Genomic DNA, 24,291 nt, shown 5'->3' on the forward strand with positions numbered 1-24,291 from the left:
GAGATTTAACAAGAAAAAACAAGGTAACTCCACTCCCTTCTTTATGGACTCTCAAGACAAGAAAAACAAGTTTCTTATGTATGTTATGTATGTATGTCTACAGTATGTTAACTTAAAAAAAGTCACGTTATACTTGGAAAAAAAGTTAATTATGCATTATTTTCCACTTACCTCTGGTGGCATCTGGGCAGACAAACAGATTCATGAGAAGTGTTAATTGTTACTTAAATAAGATCATATGTTGCTGTTTGCTGCCATTTGCATAGAGCATTATTTAATTTAAAAAGAACAGCGACACATATACAGTTGACAGGGTCAGTTCATGATACAGTACGTTATCATAGTATCAGTATAAACAAAATGACAATGATGTAAATTCCCTTTGTAAATATGTTACAATGTACTTCGGCATACTCAATTCTTCAGTATCAGTAGCACAAACCTTTCCATTTTTCTCAATCTACATATCTAAAATTACAATTGATTTGAGATAAATCTGTAATGAGACATGAATTGTGCAAATAAAAGTTTAAATTCTTTAAGGAACCCATGTCTGCCTTTTCCTGGAATGTCAGTCTACATTTTTTTTCCTCTTACACACATAAAAAAGCGCTGTAAATCATAACAAGCTGTTACTAAAAGTCATAAGTGTCTTTTCTGTGTAAGAGTAAATACATTCAACTCACATCTGTGAAATCAGAATGATTTTTCACAAGAAGAAGTGTGCACACTAGAGTTAATCAGACTGCTAATTCCACCCACATTATAATATTGATATTAGTATTATTATCATTAAAGGATATAAACTAGGAAACCAAGTGTTTTTGTCAATATCTGTGGGACTTTTTACAGAAATAGTTGACTGAGAATACATATCTTTTTACATGTTATTTAAAATACAAAGAAGGTTTTGGGGATGTGATAAATGGGCATGTTTTTAATAAAAGAGGAACAAACACTGTGCTGATCATTCTTCTTAAGAACAAGGCATCTATTTGTATGCAGAAGACTGTTCAGTTTTACAATCTATAACATAGTTGGGTCTTCTTATGGTATTTCCTGACATCCACTAAAGGACCAGGGTTTAAGATGACATAAAAAAAAAATCTCTTGGGGTCATATGTAGCCTGTCACGCTCTCTTCCTCTCACACATTTTTAAATATTCACACACACACACACACTGTATGAAAAATGAAAAAGAAAAGAAAAACACGTTAAATGTCATTGCAGCCTCGCTGCTCTAGGTCCAAATCAATCACTTACATTCCTACACAACTTGATTTGAAGTCAACACCTCCCATTTGTCCCACAACAGTTCTCTTTCATGACAATAATTTCAAGATTTTGCTCTAAATAGTTTCCATGTAAACTGTAATGACTGTATATCTGCATGTTAACACATTTGTTGTAGTAACTTGTTTGGCAGCAAGAACAGAACAACTTTTTCACACGAGCTGAACAGTGGAGGTGTACTGAACGTATTCAGACAGGATTAAATGTACTCCGAGCTTTAATCCTCAATAAGGACGGCCTAGTGTTAGCTAGCAGCTCTTCGCTTTCCCAGAGTCATGCAGTCTCTAATTTGTTTTTTTTTTTGTTTGTTTTTTTTGTTTAATTCATGCATTCATTAATGAACCCAAAACTGTCTCAAGATGATTAAAACTTCTTCTTCTGGATTTTAGTACCATGAACACATCACGTTATTTACATCTGGAAAGAACATTAAGAGGCTCTTAAAGATAACCAGTCATTAGGGCAATATAGAAGAAATAACCCTCATTAGCTAGACATAAGGCGCAAAGGTGTGCAATGATTTTACAAATATATCAAATGGAGCTCATTGTCCTGTGATGACTGATCATCAAAAAAAAAAAAAAAAAAAAAAAATTTTTGGAAAGAAGTCATAAGATAAAATCATAAATTAAAAAAAGCTATACATACAAGTACATACATAAATAAACCTTGTCACACAGTATTTAGTGAGGTGTCATTGTCTTTAACATTTCTTAAAAAGGTGCAGAACTCGTTACTTGGTATAATCGATATCCGTGTGTCATAATTCCAATGTTTCTTACTTTTTCAGCACAGAACAACAATAACAACGGCATAAATGACCCAACAAAGACACAACAACGTGAGACAGTAGTAGAAATGGTAAAGTTGATATTTGGGGACTGACCCAGTGTGTGTGTGTGTGTGTGTGTGTGTGTGTGTGTGTGTGTGTGTGTGCGCGCACATGTATGTTGTTGGTCAAGGTAAAAATGGAGCTGAAGATAAACCATGGTCTGCTCCAGCCTGTGTACATGCCTGCTGTGTAACAGAGACAAGTCCATGTACCCAGGTTTCCTACACACACTGTAGGAAATGGTCGATGGATGGATGGAGTCCTCGCTCCAGCTAATTCCTGCCACTTTCTGTGCAGTGCTGGAACTGCGCAAAACTGAGGAACACCTGCTCCAGTGATATCTGGCTCACACAGTAGTCCTCAATGTGGTATTTCTCTTTGGCTGCCTCCAAAGTGCCAAACACCTAGATTGGAATGGAGAACATGGATGGAGAAAATGCCTGTTGTCACTGAAGACTTAATGCCAAGACCACAATTTAAAACTGAAATCTCCATCTTTTAAACACTGAAAATACAAATGCCTGTTTCTTATTTCTGCATCTATGTTCAGAGTTATTGTACATCCTTCTTCCATACACATTTCTAGCTGCTCAGAGTTGTTTTCTGCACTCCAAGTACTACCATACCAATAACATGAACATGTCAAATTACCCACCATGCAGACATTGGTTAAAAAGTATCACTGCATTTTTCAGGTGACATTTTGTCCACGAGAGGGAGCTATAACACAGGACAACTGCAGCAATAATGTCTTTTTACAGACACTTTTTCTATTTGCCTAAACAGACTTTTGAATCCATAAATCAGTTGCTATACCTGGGCCCAGGTTAGTGTTTTGTCAGTCAAATGATAATGCACCATTCCCTGGTGTTCATCCTTTAGTTGACTTCCTGTGGTGGGAGAAAATTCACACAATAAGCTCTGCTTTGATATATCATTTTTTAGGAGGTAGTTTTAAGGTAGTTTTAAGAAACTACCACAATTTCTTAATGTAGTGCTCGGAATATCAAAACAAATCTACAGGGAGCCAGATACATATTTGATCTTTTGATTGTTGTCTGCCCACTAAATGAATAATGTCAAATGTAAAGTGCAATTATAACACATTGTTTCTAACTGTATTCCGTTCCAAAAAACATCATTTGATATGTTTTTTTTGTTTTTGTTTTTTTAAACAGACACCTTTAATTAACTTTGACCAAACTCAATGGCTTACAGTTTCCTTCCTCAGTTATCTTTATAGTTAGTGTTGTAAATGTTAAAATGAATGTTAACTGACCTGGAAAGGTGCTTTCAATGAAGTCTTTGAACAGCTGCAGGTCACTGTCCTCCAACTCAGCCTCTATGTGCACTTTAGCCAGCAGGGTATAGCCACTGCCAAATTTGCTCTTCAGGTGTTGGGGACTTCCGAGGCACTTAAACTGACCGTTGACCATCACTGCCAGCCTGGTACACAGCGCCTCACACTCCTCCATACTAGAGAGGAAACATATCACCGTTGCATGTAGTAGCAGAAATGGTAAGTTTAACTACTTTAAATGTTGGACAGTTTTGTCTAAATTAATGCATAATATTAATAAGACTTATGTTTATGGTATATAAAATACATATTTGTACAGTAACTAAATCAAAGTAAGAAGTATGGTATGTTGTGGTAAGAAATGAAGTGAAGTAGCTGTACTTCAAAAGGATTCTTATCTACAGTACTTGATTAAATATACTCAATACACACAACAAATCTTACCTATGAGAAGTGATAATTATGGCCTTGCCAGACTCTCGTGTGCGTGTGACAGCGTCCCATAGCAGCCTCCTGGCCACAGGGTCCATTCCAGTCGAAGGTTCATCCAGGAAGATGACAGGAGGCCCACCAATCAGAGCCATGCCTGCGCTCAGTTTCCGCTTGTTACCGCCACTGTTTGTGTTGATGGCAACATATTACTTACACACACTTGCTCAATAAAACACATGACAAAATGGCTCAGCCTGCCTACCTGTAGCTGCGGACCAGTTTATCAGCATGAGGCTCCAGCAGCAGCGACCTCAAAACGTTCTCCACACAGCCTGACACATACTTCTCTGGTATTCCTCTGAGCCTGGCATACATACTCAGAGTTTCTCTTCCTGTCATGTGATCCAATACAGCATCAAACTGAGGACAGTAACCAATGCGCTGCTGCACCTGCGATTCAGAGAAAAACGTAAACAGCAAACAAACAGCCAAAAGGTGTATTAGTGAAGTTAGTCTGGGAATTTATATAAATACCCTTTCCCTCTACCATGTACATCTGGTCTTACCTTCTTAATGTCCCTCAAGATGCTGTATCCATCAATGTAAGCATCCCCCGAGGTAACACTCTCATCACCTGTCAGCATCTTAAAAGTTGTGGTCTTCCCTGCTCCATTGAAGCCCAGAAGGCCGAAACACTCCCCTTTACCTACAGCGAGAGAGAGCCTGTCCACAGCTAGAAGATTCATCCCGCTACTGTACACCTGCCAATGAGAGATACACGTGGGCCTGAATTACCTCGTCATAGCTCACACCCACTGGTATCATACTGTACATATTTCAACAACGATGCACTGTCTCAGTTTTTCAGAAAACATTCAAACCTTGCTGAGCTCCTGCAGTATAAGGGGACTCCCAACCATAGACTCTATTACTGGCTGGCACTCCAGGACCCTCTTCCTCTCTTCAGCCACATCTCTGTCCTCTGGAAGGAGCGCTGCATCCTCTATCAGTGGTAACTAACACACATGCATGCCAAGAAAATGAGAAAATGAGAAAATGAGAAATGAGAAAATGTACAATAAAATATATCAAACACAATAAATCAAGACATAGCCTCCACCTCACATTTTAAGGGCTTTCAGATGACATCCACAGGTCTTTACAGTAGCGTATAGGCGGTAGACCAAAATAAAACAAATACGTCTGAAAAGTGGTTTCGCAAGAGTTGTTACACAACAGATGGAGCCTGTGGAAACTGTAATTTTAGCATGACTATGTTCATAAATGTGTCCATTTCTTCACAACTGAAAAGCTGAAGCTATGCACATTTGGTCAGTTTAGCTTGAAAAATGACAGAAACCTAATCAATTATCCAAAAAAATTGCAAACTAGTGCTATGTCAACCACCTCATTAATTGTTTCCTCCATTCAAAATGCATGCTTCCAAAACCAAACGTGTTTTCAGTCTTTCAGATGAACTATTTAAGTCTTAAATGTCCAAAAAAATCCCTTTAGTAAAGTCTCAATGCTGATTAATTCAGAGGTGGTGACAGAACTTAAAACTGCAGAGACACAAGTGACACCCTGTCAGCTCATCTGCATAATGAAGTGCAGCTAGCACTTGTTATGTAAGGAGCAATTTATGAAATACTGTGTCCATCTTGGAAAAACAGATTGACATATTTGTCAATATTCAGTTCATTCAGGAGCGCCCCCTTTGTCGTAATATATCAGCCTGCAAGTTTATTAGCAGATCTACTTGCACTTGGGGGAATAAATTGACTTCTTTCCAGTTTTGTTATTGCTTCCATGCTGTTTTGAAAACTCACAAATCAAAGTGTTATTTCCCAGGCCTCTTTCATGACTGACAAATGTTGCAATCTGGCATTCAGCCTATGAACCACGCCAGCAGCCATGTTTCTCACAACATTTTGTGAATTCCCTATACATTTAATTAAAATCTGCATTAGAAGAGCCCATTCACTTTGTGGATCTACAATCACTATTTAGATTGTCTGTTTATAGGTCTCAGTGGGAATATATTTAACCACACATTGAAAATAGTTTCTTTGAGAGACCTCCCACACAGTGCAAGCTGTGGTTGCTAAGAAAAATCTGGTGAAACTGGAAAGTCTGCGTTCTCTCAAAAAATGAAAAACCACAGAAAAAGACAAACGCATTCTTGTTCACTGTGACAATCTACCTGCTTGCGCCTTCTGCACGGGGAGGTGAGGAGTCGCCAGAGAGTGCGGATAAACTGCAGCTCAATGGCAAACAGCAGAATAATGAAGACTGTTCCCTGAACTGAAAAGGCCACAAGGAAGCGTCCAACACCAGGCTCCGACATCGAGAAGTAGTTTGGCTGGTATGTGATGTCTATAACCAGAAACACTAATTTAATTTGCGCCTTTTTAGTAAATAAAACGGTCAAAAATATCTGGAAGGAAACTTGATTATAAAAATACAATTTGTATAGTTCCAATAGTTTATTGTTTAATTAAACTGAGCAATCTGAATCAAAACACAACTTCTAAATTCATGAGCACATAAAATCCAACTGATTGATTTGTTTCAACTTTGATCTGAGTATTTCTTGGTGAAAACTTATTAAAAGAAAGTGTGATGATCCTTATTCACAAGACAGACACATTATTGTTCACGTAATCAATGTCCCAGTAAAAATGAACCATTACTGTCATTTGAATGTGTGTCTAATAATGCTTATGACTTATTCTAATTGATTCTGTATTCAATTTTCATAAAGTAGTGAAGACGTAAATTGAACTGCTACATCACGTATGTAATGTTTTTATTTATGCACTGTACTACCTCTACAACCAAAGAAATTACAATTTAGGATAAACTTACTTAAGTATTTGCAGATTGTCTGGGTGATCGGACTGGAGGTGCAAAACGAGATGAATTCATAGTTCTGGTAGAACTGACTGAAGGACATGCCTAAGCAGTAGTTTGGGAAGATCAGGAATACCTTATCCAGTATATGTGACAGGTCCTGCAGGTTCAACTCTGTGGAAAGAATTCATAAGCAATTAGTCAACATGAATGAGGAAGGTAACTCTCTGCAGGGATGGGCATGTGTTGTTCCCCGTTGCACTAAAGATGTATTTTGAGGTATGTAACATCCAGTTTTTCCTCTCACCTGGTATGGTCATGATGGTTACAGCCAGAAAGGTGGCCGTGCCAGAGATCATGTTGAAGATGGTGAGGCGAGTGTAGGCAGTAGCAGCAGTGGAGAAGAAAAAACTGAGGATGTACATAAGAGGCACAACAGCCCAGCCATAGAGCAGCAGTAACAACAACACATCTACCAGGTGGTTTTCCTCTACAAAAGCCTTGATTCCAAATGCCTGGAATATCACCTGTGAGCAAACAAAGACAATAAGAGTGTAAAATGCATACAAGCATTATATGCTTATTGTATCTTTTAGCCTGGACAAGTGACCATTCTGGTCTCATCAGTCCCTAACCAGTCAGTCATAGTATGCCAGTCCCTATAAGTTGTATTAGATGTCATACTCACAAGCATTAGGAGACAGGGCAGCAGGAAGTTAACCAAATCCCACAGCAGGGCTGAAAACCAGAAGTTTGACAGGTAGACGCCGCTGACCTGCTGCACATGCTTGGACTTAATAGAGGACTCTGTAACAAGCAGTAGAGCAAAGGTGCTGGACAGGGAGGCCATACCATACATCAAGTTAATGGCAATGGCGAAGCCTGTCTTACTCCTACAGAGGGAAGACAAGATGAGCACAAGTGAAGAGGAGATAGGAAAGGGTTGATGACAAGAAAATAAAAAAAAATAAAAAAAACACAGTACAAAGGAACAAGGAAGAGATTGTACAACCGAAATGTTAATACATACAAATCTCTACCTGTGCGATTATGTCCAATATTTTTTCTTTTTCAGTGTTTTGCATCACTAGTTTAGTGCAACAGAATGACTGACATTTATATAGGGAATCTAAATTTACTTGGCATACTCCATAAACAGTGATCCCTTGGGAATTTAAACTACTTTTAGGTAATAGAAGTGTGTTACTTGTAATTGTGCTTGCCAACCTCTAGTAGCTATTTTGTCACCAGAACCCATGTCAAATCTTTCAGAATACCATGTTTTAAGTTTTTAATTTAAAATAAATTCTTTCCCAACTCTCCATCTCTTACTCAGTGAGTTGACTCTGGGCAATCTCAGACAGGTTGCGAGGCATGGGGTAATTTCCTGTCTGGATGGAAGCGTTGGGCCCTGCTAGAAGTCTGAACAGAGCATTGTCCACCATCATAAGGGCGGTGGCAGGTGTATGGTAGGCCTCGTTGTTGAAGTAGGCTGTCGCTTCTGCATATTGACTGCTGCTGCCACGGAAAGCAGCACCCACCACACAACGCTCATTAAAGCTGCCCCCCTCTTCCTCTGCCTGGTTCAGGATGTAATCAGTAAAGTCTGAGGGAAGTCACAGAAATGTATTTCAATAAAGACTGAGCTAAGCAGTCAAGCCATGTCCCTGTCTTTTTCCTTATGCTTACCAGTGATGTTGATGAGTTGGCCTAGCTGGTCAGAGAGCTGAGAACTGTATGTATTTGCCAGTGCAGAGGCCAGAGGACCAGATCTGGCCTGCAGAGCCACAGGGACCCTTGTAGAACCGTATCGACTGAGTGACAGCCTCAGCAGAGGAGCATCCTGGTGATTGGGAAAGGTGTGTGCCACAACTAAGGCCACCACAGTAAAGATCAAAGGAACCAGGAACTGAGCCACCATGACTTTCCAGTTTCTCCAGCTGTACAGCGCCCTCTTCAGGAACATGGCATAGAACTGTTGCAGGTGCAGTCTGATCTAGTGGGGGAGAAAAAGGGAACTGAAATGTAAGCAGTAAGAATAATATGCAGAAAAAAAAAAAGACAAGCATCATTTACTTCATCTCTCACCCCTGTGTTCAGCTTGATGTTGGAGCAGTCCTCTGAAATCAGTGTGCCACTGTCTGTGAAGTCAGTGACATCAGTCATGCCACTGATGCTGCTAGCATCATCTGTTGTCCAGTCATGGGAGCGTCTTTCATGTTGGTACTGCAGGGCTGGCAGCTGGATAGCCTGGATGTCCAAACTAGAATCCACCAACTTTCCCACTCTGGACAAACAAATTATGCTGTGATTATCAACTGACTCACTGAATAGAGCATCAAAAGATTGACAGGGGCTAACTGGAGGAAAAGAACGAAGAACTGCTATTTTCAAAATCCTTGATGAAATGAAAACTCATTCATTGTCATATTTTTAAACCACTACTTAAATATGAGAATGTAAAACATGCACACAATTCATTTAAAAAGAAAACATAGATTTACATTAGTTCTTTATGTCAGGAGTGTACTGTCTGTACAAATGCACTGTAATTTTCATGTCTTTCACCAGCACAGTAAGGAGAAGAAAGCTGGGACTTCTTGCAAATAAAGCTATTCCTGGACCATACAATTCAATTATCACAGACACCATCCAATCACGGCACCTACACAGGAGAGCAAAACTAACTATATTAGACACTCTCACCCAGAGTGACAGCGTGCTCTGTGAGCCAGGTTTCATAAATCTACAAGTTGAACAGTCTGTCCTTTTTACACTTCTGTCTGTGGAATTTAGTTAACAACGTGAACAAAGTAGGAAAATACAATTTAAGAAAAAAAAAAAATGTGGCTGATCTCTCCTGTATCTCCTAAAAACTACAAAATCGCCACATTTAGTTACATAGAACATCTCGGTCATTGGTTGTTAAAAAATCTGGGAAAATATGTTTGGAAAAAATAGTCCATGCCAGGAAAGTGCTAGGACCAAATGTTTGATAGTTGCTGTATTGTGTATAACAATGATAGACTTTCAGTTGGAGCTGTAAATAATGAGGGCTGTGAGAAACATTCTCGGCATCTCTGAGTGCAATGCCACACAATCGTGTTTGCCGAAGTAGCTTGCAGTGCTGGTCGCCTGCAATGGAAGTGCTCTCATGCTTGTTGCCACAGATACACATATCCAGTCTACAGGGAATAGAATTAACTGCTCAGTAAGCAGCAGGCAGTGGGACAGAGTGTGTGTGTGTGCATGGGAGAGAACATGAAAACATCAGCCACAGCACTGGTTCACATGTAAACAAATTAAAAATGGTTTATTTAACACTGTTTTGTATTTTATTAGTGTGATTCTGTTTTGTTGCTCTCAGAATATTGGGCGTGATTATTTTAAGCAACAGTTTTGTTTGTTTGTTTGTTTTTTGCTAAGTAAAAAACAAATGCATACAAGGTTAGAACAAATTAGCCAAAATAAAATCTGGACTCCAGAGGATTAATAAATTCCAAAACAGATGCATGATTGTAGACCTAGCATCTGTTAAATTGAGAAGTAAATTGAAGCCAATTTCTGTTGCATTAAAATGTCTCCCCTTCTAGATTAGATTATTTCCAGAGCATAGCATACTGACATAGAAAATTAAAACAAAGTTCTCCATGGGATATTTCTCCTACCTGAGAAAGACCTCTTCCATTGTGGTTACTGAAGCTCCATAGCTAGCAATGCCCAGCTCCTCTCTGTTCATCTCCAGCTCAGCAAAAAGCAGCTCAAATCTGTAAATCAGGGTAACATATTATGCACTAATTCACAGAGACAAATTCCATCACTATGAGTGCACAATAAATGTAAAGCTGCCAAATGATTTTTGTCATTTTCTTACATTTTGGTCATTTTGGTGAGAACCATTAACATTAAATAATTCAGTTCAGCAAGGGTGATTTCTTGTTAGAAGTCTTCATAAACCTTAGACCACTTCAAACTTTCCAAAGTGTTACCATTAGAATTCTACATATGAATAGACACTTTGAATCACCTGCTGGTACTTTCTTTGGGCAAGATGTAAGAGAGCTCAGCTCCAGCGCTGCTCTCCAGTGTGGCATTAGGAACATACATGTGGACAAGGCGGGTGATCTCGGACACGTTGCAAAGAGCATCCTTTACTATCACCATGTGGTAGCCAGCACCTGGTGAGCGAGAGAAAGGAGCACTTCTATTTATGTATTATATCCGTGTGTATTACATCTCATAATGTGCAATATGTGCTGCTCTGCAGAAATAAAACTCCATAAATTTCTACAAAAGTGAAAGAAAGTAGAAATAGTCTCAAACACAGTGAATTATGTAAAAAGGGGTAAAAGAGCAATGTTAATTTTATACAAAAATAGAAATGAAAATGAAATGAAAAAAAAGAAATTTATTTTTATCATATGTGGGTAATTCTAGCAAAGGATGAATGTCTTTTTCGACACATTCTGCAACTCTGAGAATGACATCAAAACCACTTTTGAGCCTGTTTCAGCTATTTCCATTGCACTCATCCCCTACCATATTTGTTCTTAAGGAAGAGAGGCGACCCGCAGCACTGCAGCTCTCCTCCTGCCATGATGGCGATACGGTCACCAAGCAGGTCAGCCTCGTCCATAAAGTGAGTTGTGAGGAGGATAGTGCGACCACGCTTCTCCCCTTGCAGAAGGTCCCAGGTGGCACGTCGAGCTGATGGATCCATGCCTGATGTGGGCTCATCTAACATGACCACCTTAAGGTAGACAGGTTTAGGGAGATGAGGGGTGTTTAATCCGGTGCTAGGGTGGAACGAAAAGAATGAGAGTGAACATGCTTGAAGTTCTTTACCTTGGAGTCTCCAATGAGAGCAATGCCAATAGAGAGTTTTCGCTTCATGCCACCAGAAAGGGTTTTACAGCGGGCATGTCGCTTGTCCTCAAGGTTCAGGATACGGATAATGCGGTCCACCTCATCTGGAATTTTATCTTTGGAGTAGCCTTTCAACTGGACATGAGGCAGAAAATGACACTGAATACAAACACAAGAGAGCCTGGAAGACAACAGCTGCTTCTGGTTTGCTCTTAAAATGGAGAAGTTTGGTGTTTTACAGGAAGTGAAAACATACAGTGAGCTGGTAAAGGAAGAACACTATGAAAGAAAGTTAAGAAAAATAACTCAATGACACTTACTTATAAACAAATGTTAACTCAAAACTGAATTTTCTGGTACAGTAAATAGTACCTAACAATAGCCACAGGAAAAGCATTATTAATAGTTACGCTGTGTTTTGTGCTGTTTTTTCTGTATTTTATTGTTTTAATCGTGCCCATGTAGGGGCAGATATTGCAAACTGCCTTAAGCTATAACTGCTGCAGTATGTAGTATTTGTTCATGCTATACATATATAAATATAAAAACCAAATATGAAAGTCATGTGAAAATTGCGAAAACCTGTACAAGTACAGGACAATCAGCAGAACAATTTAGCTGAAGAGGAATCATATAAAGAGTAGGTGCTGTGTTTATATATATATGATCATGACTGTGTGATTACCTGTGCATAGAAGAGCAGGTGCTCTCTAACTGTAAGGTTATCAAACAGTACGTCATGTTGGGGACAGAGTCCCAGACTGCGCCGGATCAGAGCCATGTCTTGACAGATGTCATAACCATTGATATAGGCCCTGCCACTGGTGGGGGGAAACAGACCTGGAGCAAAAGGCAGGTGGGTTAATATATAATATTATTTAGGTGGCGTATTTGAATGTGTGGGTATATTGTTTGGTTTCATATGCATCTAAGATGTTCACCTGTCAGCATGGACAGTGTTGTAGTCTTCCCAGCACCATTGTGTCCCAGCAGTACTGTTATTTGTCCTTCAAACATGTTTAACGTAAGGTCCCGGACTGCCTGTCGTGTTTTGTTGCCCAATTTAAATTCCTGGCAAGAAAACAGATCAGGGAAAGTGTAATCTTGCCACCCATTTGCCTACCTACCATTAAATACTGACCAGGAATCAAAAACAACTTTTCTTTAGTAATTTGCACCACATGTTCCCTTTTCCACCAAGGAGGGGCATGTCGACCCTCTAGCTCACTGTGTCTGTTTCACTGCTCACCTTAGCGAGGTGTTTAATCTTGATCCCAGAGACGAGTCCTGCTGGTTCCTCCTCTATAAACTCTCCTTTCAGAGCCTTTTCTGCATCCTCTTCTTCCTCCTTCTCATTCACCAAAGCCATGCGAGGGCTGCTGCACCAGTATGAAGGCTGCAGATGTTGAAATCAAGCAACAGAGTGAAGAACAGACAGAGGTAAGGGGAGTGAAATGAAACTGTCTTAGCCAAAAAGCTATTTAAAATAGTACTTTACCATTCTAGTATTCATTTTCTACATATTCTAGTTTACAGATCACATTTTTTAAAAATGATGCATTATACATACATTGTCTGGTTCTCACATTGTTTATCAGTGAACTCAGGTAATTACAGAACGCATCAAAGTCAGCAGAGGACACAATCCTTCATAAATTCACAAAAAAGAGTGGGCCGTTTGTTTTTGTTGTGTGTGCTGGTGTGAGGTGCAGTGTACACAAAGTAAAGTGCATCCAAATCTAATCCCCACCCCACTGGCAGCCTTTTACATTCCTTACTACAGGGAAATGGGTTAGTAGGAGTTTATTTTTGTGTCTGTGTAAAGGCATGCTGTTTCTTGAAGTGTAAAGATAAATCTTACTTGTGTTGGCTGGATATTTCCTGTTATTCTAGCTAGCTGAACCCAAAGACTTCCTCTGGCCAATATGTTATGACCTCTCCTCTTAAATCCTCTCTGCAGTTTATCAGAGCCGCTCTCACTGTAACAATTCCTTTATGCCAAGTTAAATGTTTTACTGGAATCCTTTCAACTACATGACGGTATTGTAAGAGCTTGCAATCAGCTACTTGAGGCAATTGTTCATATGAAAATGTGTTTTTGTAAACCACAAGGTAGAAGCCTCGTCAGACAGTCAGATCCTGCTTCAGTTCTTGGAAGCGGCTGTTCAACCTTGGTCATCCTTTTCTGCAGGTCTCTTACTCCACTAGAGGCATTAAGTATAATTTCCTTTACTTAGGTAAATGACCATGTGTCAGTGTGTCTGTGTCTTATAAAACAAAGCTAGTACCTATTTCTGTATCTTTACAATGATTTTTTTTTCTTAAATTGTTTGCTATGCTACATATCTAATATACATTTTGCCAGTAGTTTCTCAACCAAACTATACACAGTTGTGTTAGTGACAACAATAATACATTAGATGGCTAGGCATTATTTTGTTCACACAAAACTTTTTTTGATGTATTTCTTTAAAGTAAAAGACACTGCTGCAGAGACTTAAAGCACTGTGAGGTGGGTTGAAAAAGGCTGGCAGTTACAAATACAGATACATTAGTGAGAGGTAAGTCACTTTGAAGCATACCAGTACAAAGAAGTAAGATGGTAAAGGCACTCCGTACTCCCCAGGAAAAACTGCCTCCATGTACCAAGCCACCAGTCCATAAAGCACAGAGTCAAACAGCAGCAAACTCAGAACCTGGGCCAAGGAGAAGTCATCATCCACCGTCACAGAGTCAAACATGTTATGCCACTGGATTCCCGTACCTATAGAAGTAGAGGGGGTCAAAATTAATCCTAAAAAATTACTGCTTTAAAGATGTGCATTATAGAGTAAAGGTATGTCAGTATTTCAATTTCATGGACCACCGTTTGGAAAAATATACTTTTGCCAATAGTCTCACCTTTGCCTTCAAACATTCCTATAAGCTGAGCACCCATGGCCATGGCCACATTGGAAATAAGACAGGCTGACACCTTCTGGGCATGGCTCAGTAAGTCATAGCGTGGCCACAGGAACAAATAAGGCAGGTAGCTTAGAAAATAGATGAAGCCACCCGCTGCTGCTGCCACATTAGCTGAAACCAGACATAAAAGATAGAATAATGTGCTGATGGGATGCTGAACAACAGAAATAGTCATGTATCTTTAAAAAATATTAGATCTAAAGAAAAAAAATAGCTCTTGTCATGATGCCTGTTATGGATGAAGAACATGGATGGATGAGATCAAATACATTTGTCGACCATGGAAAGAGCTGAAGAGTAAATTACTATGTGAACAGAACTTTCTTTGTGAAACCCATTTCCCTAATTGGCAGAGAGCTGTTCAGATGAAGCATTAAGGAGGACAAATGAGGGATCTTAAAAAGTAGTGATGGCAGAAGTAACATGGTGGGGAGAATTATTATCCATTATTATCCAGACAGCTGTGCACATAAAGAAAGCCAGGAGAGAAAATAGCATGTCCTTGTCCATTTTACAAAAATGATGAAGTACACAAAAACAGCATGATGATGTGGCTTCTTTGATTTATTTAATTCACTAAGTTTAGCAGCACTATTTTATACTTTTTAGTCAGGCTGTCAAATATTACAAATGGACAAATTATGCATGAGGAAGAACAGCAAATGGTTGTCTCTCCTGTCTGGGTTGTTCAGGCCAGATGCAGTGTTTAATTTCATATGGCTGAAGACAGAAAGAACTACAAGTAACAAAACATTTCTCTTCAACACGTAATGGCGCCATATCAACATATACAGTCAACATAACTGCAGTAACTCTTCTCTTTGCATGCTTTTGTGTAGTTTATATAGTTCAGTATAGTTCAAGAGCCCTTTATTTCTGCTGCTTGTTGCAGTGGAGGGAGAAAAACAAACAGCAGACCCACATCTGGAGGCGACATACTGTAAATTTCAGTAGAATAAAGTAATAGTTCGTAATGTAAATTTGATCACACATACAGTACAAACCAAAAGATTATTATCATTCAGAAAAGAGTGGAGAGACACAGAAACGCATACCTCGGGAGAAGAAGGCACTGATCATGAAGCTGAAATTGATAGTGGCCACAGTGAAGACAAGCAGGAAAACAAAGACCAGAGTGGGGTCACTGTAGGTCAGCACCGCTCCGTTAGGGCTCACCTAAAACAAAACATTCAGATTCAGTGCTCTGCCATGACTTAATTTTTGTAGAATTTGTTTTACTACTAATTTCTTGTTAGCTCACTTTTTGTATTTGGTTTTGTAAAAAAACTATCACTTATGACACCAAAAACTCACCTGGATGCAGAGCAGGAGAGTAACAAAAAACACTGAAATGGAGAGGAAGAGGAAAAACATGAGGAACCAGGCACTCCAGTGGAGCCAGTTGCTGAGACCCATCATCCTCATGTACTCCTGAGGTGCACAAGAAGAGGCAGAGATACAAGGTCAGTCAGGCAATGGGATTACTAATCTCATCACAGGAGTAACAGCCCACAAAGAGACACAAACACACCTTGAGCTTCCTTTCCTTTTCTTGCACCACTGCTCGTACTATATTGAGGGAGGTGTAGGTGAAGCTGAGCACCAGTACCAGTGGCAGTTGATTCTGAATGGCCAAGATGAAAACGTCATATATAAAGGCAGGGTACGGAAACCGTGACAGGACCACTCTGATCTGTCGCAGCAGAGGGGCAGCAGCCGTTCTGTTGTGAGAACGCATGATGGCTCGATCCACTGCATGTTGCACTGCCAGAAAGCCTTCTCGGAAATAACCTTAAATAAGAAAAAAAAATACTTCAACTGCAGAAAAAAAAAATGTTAATACCTCTATTATATCAGAATTAATCTGGCCTTGAAAAATGACTGCACTTTTAAAGTCCTTTTAATTTCCCTGCAAAAGTTACCATATAAAAGGGTAAGAGGCCTTGAGGAACAAAAGTGGCTCTGCAGTCATTAGTTATTATGCATGTGCAGGTTGGAAATCCATATTAATGCAACTCTAAATACTTGTCAGTGTTTATTATGTGTTTGGGATGATGTCATCTTTTAGAGTACCGATATGCTTCATCGTCTCAATACATATATATATACGCAAGACTGGAACACCATTATGAAAAACAAATTTAGCAAAACAACATCTCCTCTAATCCTTAGTTCTTTCACATCACATAATTTAAACATGACAAATGAAACGACCAGAGACAAAAAAATGAAGATTAAGTTAAGAGCACTGAGTTTCTCTTGCAGGGTGCTCGGCACCTCACAAATGCCCCACAAGTTATGCAAGGGCATACTGTTTCCTGATAGTGCCAAAAGTAGATAAAACTGATCATGCCAAAGATGTGCAGGCCCATAGTTGCCATAGAAACACAGCCTGAAGAGAGGGTTCCTGAAATTAAAAGCTCTGTCTAAATAAAAAATCTGTTGTGGCTGTTTAAAAGAAAAGGTGCTTCTTTGAATAAGCCCTCAACGAAATGTAAAGTTTTTTTAAGACAAGGTTGCAGTTATTTTTGGACAGGAGGCTCTCTTAGGAATGTTTATAACAATCAGAGTAGACAGGACGGTTTGCCTTGCAAGACAAAAAAAAAAAAAAAAAGTGTGAGAGTGAGACAGGTACGAAGAAGCAAAGACAAGGAGGTTCAAATAGAAAGTGCTGGTGGGTCTCACCAGGTGTGCCCCCTTCCTTGTCATACTGCTCTCTTGGCCCTGGCATCTGAAACAAGGGATAGAGGCTGAGCGTGTGCCAGTCCAGATCACTGTTTGGGTTCAGCTCTGACCTCTCCTTGGGTGGGGCATTGCGTGGTGTGAAGGAAAAACGCAGGTGGTAGCTCACCTGTAAATCATAGTGCAAACAGAGAGCAGAGGAACTGAAAGGTGAGAATTTAAAGCAGGTCAAGTCTATATATCAACTCTGATAGAGGTTGTAAATAGGCATTCCTTTGTTCTAACAAGTTACATGACAGGGTTGTCAATGACTGATCCCATAGACTGCAGCAAATAAAGGGAAGAAATAAAGACCCACAACTGCAAGCAAAGGTAATAAAACAGTCATCTATGTTTTATGCTTTGTTTTATGCTCATTTATGGTTTTATTATGCATCTGACACTAAAGGAAAGAAGCACACAGAATAAGACTGAATAGAAATTTGCTTTTGAATATGATTCAACCTCAAATGTGCAAATACATTTCTTTTTTCACTAGAACTGCACAGAACTTCAGGACGTCTGAAGCCTACAAGCCTATTCAGTCACACCCAGACAAAGCTTTTCTTATATAGGATCACACTGTACAAACCTGTGAATTTATCTGTCCATTTGTTGGTTTTTTTCCTACTCCACAGGAGGATTTGTTTCAACTATACTATTCAACTATCTATTTCACATTTAATCAAAGCAGACACCAATCTGGGAGTCATCATCAAGTCAATACATGCAGTTACTGTGACCAAATTATGCACTAGTCCGTTAGTCTATGACTTTTTCTTCTTCCTTCTTCTCCTTAAGAGATATCACCTGGTGAAACAGCAGCTCAATGCACAACTAAACAAAGAATAAACTAGAATTACTGGTTGAAGCACTTTTACGAGTATTCATTCTTTTTTATACTAAGTGACATTGTTGTACATTTCTTGAATAAATGATGCTTCTGTTAAAAACTAAATTTATAGCTCATGCTAAGGGTAGACTTTGCAGCATCCCTGATACAATTATCAAAAATAAAACCATGCTCTGCTCCACTTCTCAGGTGTAGGTCTGTAACAGTGTCTGTGTATCCAACCTTTTACCTTCAGAGGCAGAGGTTCATCATCATGGCTGAAAGGATGCTCAAACACCACAGCAGCCAGCAGTTTTCCTGACAGTGGGTCATTTCTTACATATTCCTCAAACTGCTCCTCTGTCTCAAAGCCACGCACTGCAAAAGAAACGTACACAGACAAGCATCACATTAGTTGTAGCATTCAAATCACGTTCTGTTTTCATTCCTGTCTCGTTGCTTGACCTTGGTGCTCACTATTCTCACTGACAGCCGGGAATTTGATCTAAATGCTGTCAGCATACTAATTCTACAGCCAGTATTATCAGTACAACAGGTCAAATCCCAAAGGAAAAAAACACCCACACATGCTTTCTAGCACAGACGTTAGACATAAGAAGAGTAAGGATATACATGACAGTAAAACATTAAAGATATAATGACGTCACCAATTCCAGACAGCATGAAAAAAAAAAAAACCTCTCACCAGCTCAAATAAGACATTAAGCAGAACAATAATAGAACAATTTCTTTGTGAATGCCCAGAACTGGATTTCTCAATGGAATTTTTATTTTGCTTATCAAGCATACATAAATTTGTTCTGTGTGGCAAACCGCACCAATGTTACACTAGCCCTAAGGTTAAATTTCAGTCAGTTCCAAAAAGTAAACACCAGCATTGAGACACAGAGAGAAATGGGTCATAAACAATCAGCTGTCAAACACACCAGTCCAGACATGCCCTCGACACACAACTGTAAGCCTAACTTTAGAAAATTTGATTTGTTCAAAGAAACATGTTGACATACCTGTGTTTATGAAAAAACACTAACAACAAGATTACAAACTTGTGTGATGCTGATCTTTAGCAAACTTACTGTCCCAATAAACATTAGGTGAAAGATGTTGGTGGTCTTATGTTTCTGCATAACATTAAAATTCCACCTTGACTCCCCCTCCACCTTTCTCTGTGAACACTGAAACTAGCTGAATTATTCATTAATGGCTGAGCTGGGCTCTCACACGGCTGTGTACAGGAGAACCTGCAGCTGCACATATCCAGCCCCTTCATCACTGGCTTCAGCCTCACACAGCTGCTCTTTGCTCAACTTTTAAGAGTATCTGACAAGATGAAAACAAATAGGCAAACAGCCTGTTTGCATATCTGTCAGTCAGACTGTCTGCATGTTCATCTAAGTAGCTGGTCATACAGAGGTGAGGAGTGATTAGAATCTAACTGCTAGCTGATTCAGTCTGACATGAAAGAAGGGTGTGGTATGTTTGCTCTCCCATGGGTTGTTCCTGGAGGCACCACTATTCCCATTACAACTGGTGTTTAGGTGAGGTATTGGGTTCACTGGTTAAAATGGCAGTTGTAACAGCTCCAAATGATTATGTAAACCTTAGGCTAAAACAGATCATGATTTTTATAGGAAGAATTTAATATATTACAAGTATTTGTCAGACATGATGTGACAATTTATTGTAATAAAATCCAGTAAAGGTTTTTACATTTCAACTGACAGTAAACTCCAATATGAGATTGGTGGCATCATTTTAATAAACAAACTTTAATAACTTTTTAATAACTTCCATGTTGTTTTAGGTTTTACTGATTTATTATGCACCCTTACTATAAAGACTAGGATCAGGGGAAATAGTCTAGTACACAAGCATCTATATTACTGAACTTTAGAAGAGCTGGAAGGCAGAATTTCTTTGAATAAATCCAGGCACTTTGTGTTTCCAGTCTTTATGGCAGGCAAAGCTACCATGGTGGTGACTGTAGCCTTGTATTTCTCGGACAGGTATAAAGAGTGATATTGATCCTATTGTCTCACTGTTGGCAAGAAAGCAAACTTATTTCCCAAAATATGAAACTTCTGATTAACGAAACACATATGCTATCAGATGACAGGGATTACATTCAAGAAGAATGGGACATCTGCATTAGCATAGAGCTTAACAGTTAACATTTTTTGGCCAGTGACAGATGGAAATTATTTTAATTGATCAATGCCTTGCTTTTTGGTTGAAGATTCTTTTTAAACATGGCAACATTGCACTGAACCTGTTGCCCATTGCCTGCCCAACAATCACCCACCTGAGGAAAGAAAGAGGCTGCCTCGCACATCCTCTGCCACCTGTCGCACAACGCTGGAGTTACCAGGCACATAGGCCAGCTGTAAGTGTTGCAAGAACCTCTTGGGTAGTGTGTCAACAGCGTAGCTCTCATAGATAGTGGCATTTGGGTAGTCCTTAAAAGGCACTTTCTGACGCAGCACGATGAGGATGCCAGAAAACAGCAGGGGCAGGAGTATCTCCACCAGAGTTACCAGGATTTGACGTTTCTGCAGTGCAGGAACAGAGAGGTTATTATTAACTGTTTGATATAGATGTTTTATCAATGAATATGAAGCACCGATACATCAGGTATGGACATAAATGAACTGTTTTGTGCTGCGCCATTTCTGACAGAATATTCATCACTTTAACTCACTCACAGCTTCCATATTTCAGCGACAATAAAATCACGTTTAACTATTCAAAAACACACAACACAACTGAGAGCACAAACTCAAACGTGGCCCAATTCCAAAAATGTTAATATGTTTGTCCATGAAAACTAAACAAATATAATAGGTCATGACACCTCTATGTGTGTTTTACAGCCTTTTGTTACAGTATTAGTATCCAGGAGACTGTGGGTAGTCATGGTGCAGCTGATGCCAGTAGGATAGGGTCCATGTGGACATACAAGCAACAGCACAATGGCAACTGAATACAACACTTGAACAAGGAGCAAAATAACAGTAGCATCTAGTTTAGTCAAAACAGGAAATCACCTAGAAATCATTAACACCTTGGTCATGACTGCTTTTACTGTGAAAATAAAACATTAGGTAAAATATTTTGTGGTTGGGTAATAAGCAACATATATTTATTTCTTAACTCAAATAACATGGTTCACACAGTATTTCGCTTTGCTCTTGTTAGACTAAATGCCATTACAGAACAAACAATAAGGTTGATGATTCATAACAACGACTTTGCAAAGAACTGAGATTTCAACATGTCTCAGCTGTAGCATGATAAGAAATACATCAACGTGATAAGTTGGGCCAAACGTATAAGGTGTCTTCTGCCTTGAGTTTTATAAAACAGGCCTGAATGACAATGTCCACAATGTCCTTATGAAGTTAAAATATATATCAGTTAATGTAAAATATATATATGCATAATATTTTATAATACCACCTACACAGTAAATATGTACTCTGTGTCTGTGTTATACAATCAAGTTGGACGAACGCCACCAAGATGGACGAACACCACCAAGATGTATAGTATTTTCCCTGCCTGGCCCTAATGGAGCCTCTGTAGTCTGAACCACAACTGGAGAAGGAGTGGGTGGATGAAGAGTGATGGAGCAACAACCTTGCCCCCACATTTTATACAGCAAATGGCCTCTTCTGTTTCTGAACAGCTGCAGTACAGTGCAGCCATCAACTGTTATCAATGTCCAAAACTATGCAAACAGGCATTCAGAATAATACAAAGTCAGAAATGTGCCAATACACTATGCCAACAAAATCTGTCACTGCTTAAAGCAAAAAAATTCTTACGTATCTTCTGTAAACTAGAGACTGACCATGAATCTGATGATATGGTGTTCACTGAGCTACACAATAGTGCCAGCTTCACGTGAACTTTAACAATAGGACAAAGTATCTGTGTTGATTTTGAGTTGTGACCAAGCTTGTGTAACCTGTCTAAAATATAAATATACTATAAACAACTAAATCTATAGTTATACAGGAGAAAATCAAGATCAAATATCATGAACCATGTCACAACAATTAAAAAAATTAAAGATAATAGCAGGAAAAAAGGCATAAATACAGATTTTCAAAAAGATAGCCATAAAAGGTTAGGAAAACAATAGACAGCTAAACTGTGCTGGCTTGTTTTGAGCCTGTGATACAACAACACAGCACAGACACATTGGGTTGAACCATGTTCCACATAGCTGGGTAACATCATAAGTTGTAGAAAACTAAATGTTAGTCAGTTAACTTTATTTATTATGTCATGTGAACCTATAACTTAACAAAAACTATCATAGAGGCCTCTGCTTTATAAACAGAGCTACCTCTGATCGCAGTTACAATGTCAGCACCTAATAAGGACAGATACAGGCTGGCTGTAGGTTTGCCATCGTCCAACTCACCTGCTGAAGATAGTTTTTCCACACCAGTAGCCCAAATTGTCGCATAATAGCCATTTTGATCAGTTCACAGGACACAGTCTAGTCAATCTTCTGCAGTGCCTGGAAAAACAGAAAGACAGTATCATTTTTAGATTTAGACCTAAACATACAGTCGTTTTAAAAAAAAAAACAACAAAAAAAAAAGTTTCTCAAAGGATAGTTGTGTTTTCGAAACAACCACCCCTGTAAAAACTTCTAATCACGGTTTCCAAAAACCCAAGAAAAGGAAAAGAGAAGTGAAATTGATCAGCAGCACCACAGTCACAGACATTTCAGTTATTCACATGACAAGTAAACAACACCATTTGTTAGAGGAAACATTATTTAAAAACAAAATGACAAGAATCGTCAATAATTCTAATTACTTGAAACTTAATGTTTATCTTATGTTATACTATAACATGAAAGGGATTATATCAGTCTGGAAACTGAAAAAAGAAAACCACAAGGAAATGAGCAAGAGAAAAAAAACAGGCTGTGGCATCTACATGCTGAACCAGTTGGACAAGGAGGTTATGTTTTTTTAGTGTAAACAAGATCTGTATGATGGTGACAAGAACGAACAGCCAATAAACACACACGCCTGCACAACATGACCTTTATAACTATGTACAATTCAAAGAGGGTAATCAATTAAAATGAACTGTAGCAGCTACAGCAACTACAGCACATCATGAGCTCAGAAGTGGAGCTAATAAAAGAGCTCATGTTGGGACTATTTGCTATGTATCTCTGAGAAGCTTCAGCCCTCTCATGATGTACTATGTCTCATTTTATGTTATGATCCATGTAATTTCATTCAGAACACCCTGTGCTTTATATTCAGACCAAACATTTCACTGTTAGTATATTCTAGGAAGCAACAAACACTCAAAAAGCCACAGGAGAGGTGAATAATTCCCTATTAACTGAACCATTCTCTTCTCTGATTGGTCCAGAGAAGCCTGTTTGCTGTCCTGATTGGTCAGCGGAGCTGCTTGTCTATCCCAAAAGGACTGTGGTGAATGCTAATGTTGGAGCTGAGGGACAACGAGATATTTCTGAAATTTACCGTGCCGAGTCAAGGGTATGATATCATCTTCAGCTATTAATTAGCAACTAGCAACTGACCTAGCAGTGTTTTGTTATATAAATATGCCATATTACCTCAAAAAAGGAGCTTTGTGCACATGAACTTCACCAGCTGTTGGTCCCTCTTGTTGTCGAGGTGAAACAATCCCCCCTTATTGTCCTAAAGCGACAGTGGAATCATCACTACGGGGCTTCGACACTATGGAGGCTCGGTGAGGCATTGCTGAAGCTAAGGATGTCTGCAGCCCCGTCCAGGATTCTCCCCCTCCAGTTTGCTGCCTGCTAGCGAGATGACATTGCACCAGCTCCTGGTTTATCCTGTGAAATCATGCAAAACGCAGCGACACACGTCACTTGATCTCGTGACTGGCGTGCTTTTAAAAGCGCAGCTGCCCGAAAACCTGAAAATACATGAAAGATAAAATTCAGATTTTTTGGCCTCCATTTAACCCCATGTATTTCAGCATGTTCATTTATACTGCGTGTTCTTGTACTACTAGTAGTATTGTTCCAATTGCAAAGAAGGATTCAGATGATTTGGTCTACTTAAGTAGCCTGAAAAGAAGTAATACGTGCCAAATAAAAGTTCCGCAATAAAATGTCATTAAAGTAAAAAATTCCAGTGAAATTATATAAC

At 39.1% G+C, this 24,291-nt stretch overlaps 1 protein-coding gene across 1 annotated transcript; it reads right to left on the reverse strand.

Moving 5' to 3' along the window:
• Nucleotides 1-252: 252 nt before the first annotated feature.
• abca3b (ATP-binding cassette, sub-family A (ABC1), member 3b) lies at nt 253-23,976 on the reverse strand. Its single transcript, XM_026326028.1, has 31 exons — nt 23,730-23,976; nt 22,545-22,643; nt 20,418-20,664; nt 18,345-18,472; nt 17,227-17,392; nt 16,073-16,332; nt 15,856-15,972; nt 15,597-15,717; nt 14,479-14,652; nt 14,160-14,341; nt 12,827-12,973; nt 12,519-12,648; nt 12,263-12,417; nt 11,557-11,712; nt 11,251-11,461; nt 10,739-10,889; nt 10,380-10,478; nt 8,800-8,998; nt 8,401-8,707; nt 8,044-8,317; nt 7,400-7,604; nt 7,019-7,238; nt 6,727-6,885; nt 6,062-6,234; nt 4,740-4,874; nt 4,425-4,619; nt 4,121-4,308; nt 3,871-4,041; nt 3,406-3,602; nt 2,943-3,016; nt 253-2,530 (listed from the first exon to the last, which is right to left on the reverse strand). Exons 2-31 carry the CDS (start codon nt 22,596-22,598, stop codon nt 2,399-2,401), a joined length of 5,127 nt encoding a protein of 1,708 aa, XP_026181813.1. The 5' UTR covers nt 22,599-22,643; nt 23,730-23,976; the 3' UTR covers nt 253-2,398.
• Between the last annotated feature and the right edge of the window lie 315 nt (nt 23,977-24,291).

Source organism: Mastacembelus armatus, chromosome 8 (assembly GCF_900324485.2).
Source record: "Mastacembelus armatus chromosome 8, fMasArm1.2, whole genome shotgun sequence".
In the NCBI taxonomy this organism is placed as follows: domain Eukaryota; kingdom Metazoa; phylum Chordata; class Actinopteri; order Synbranchiformes; family Mastacembelidae; genus Mastacembelus; species Mastacembelus armatus.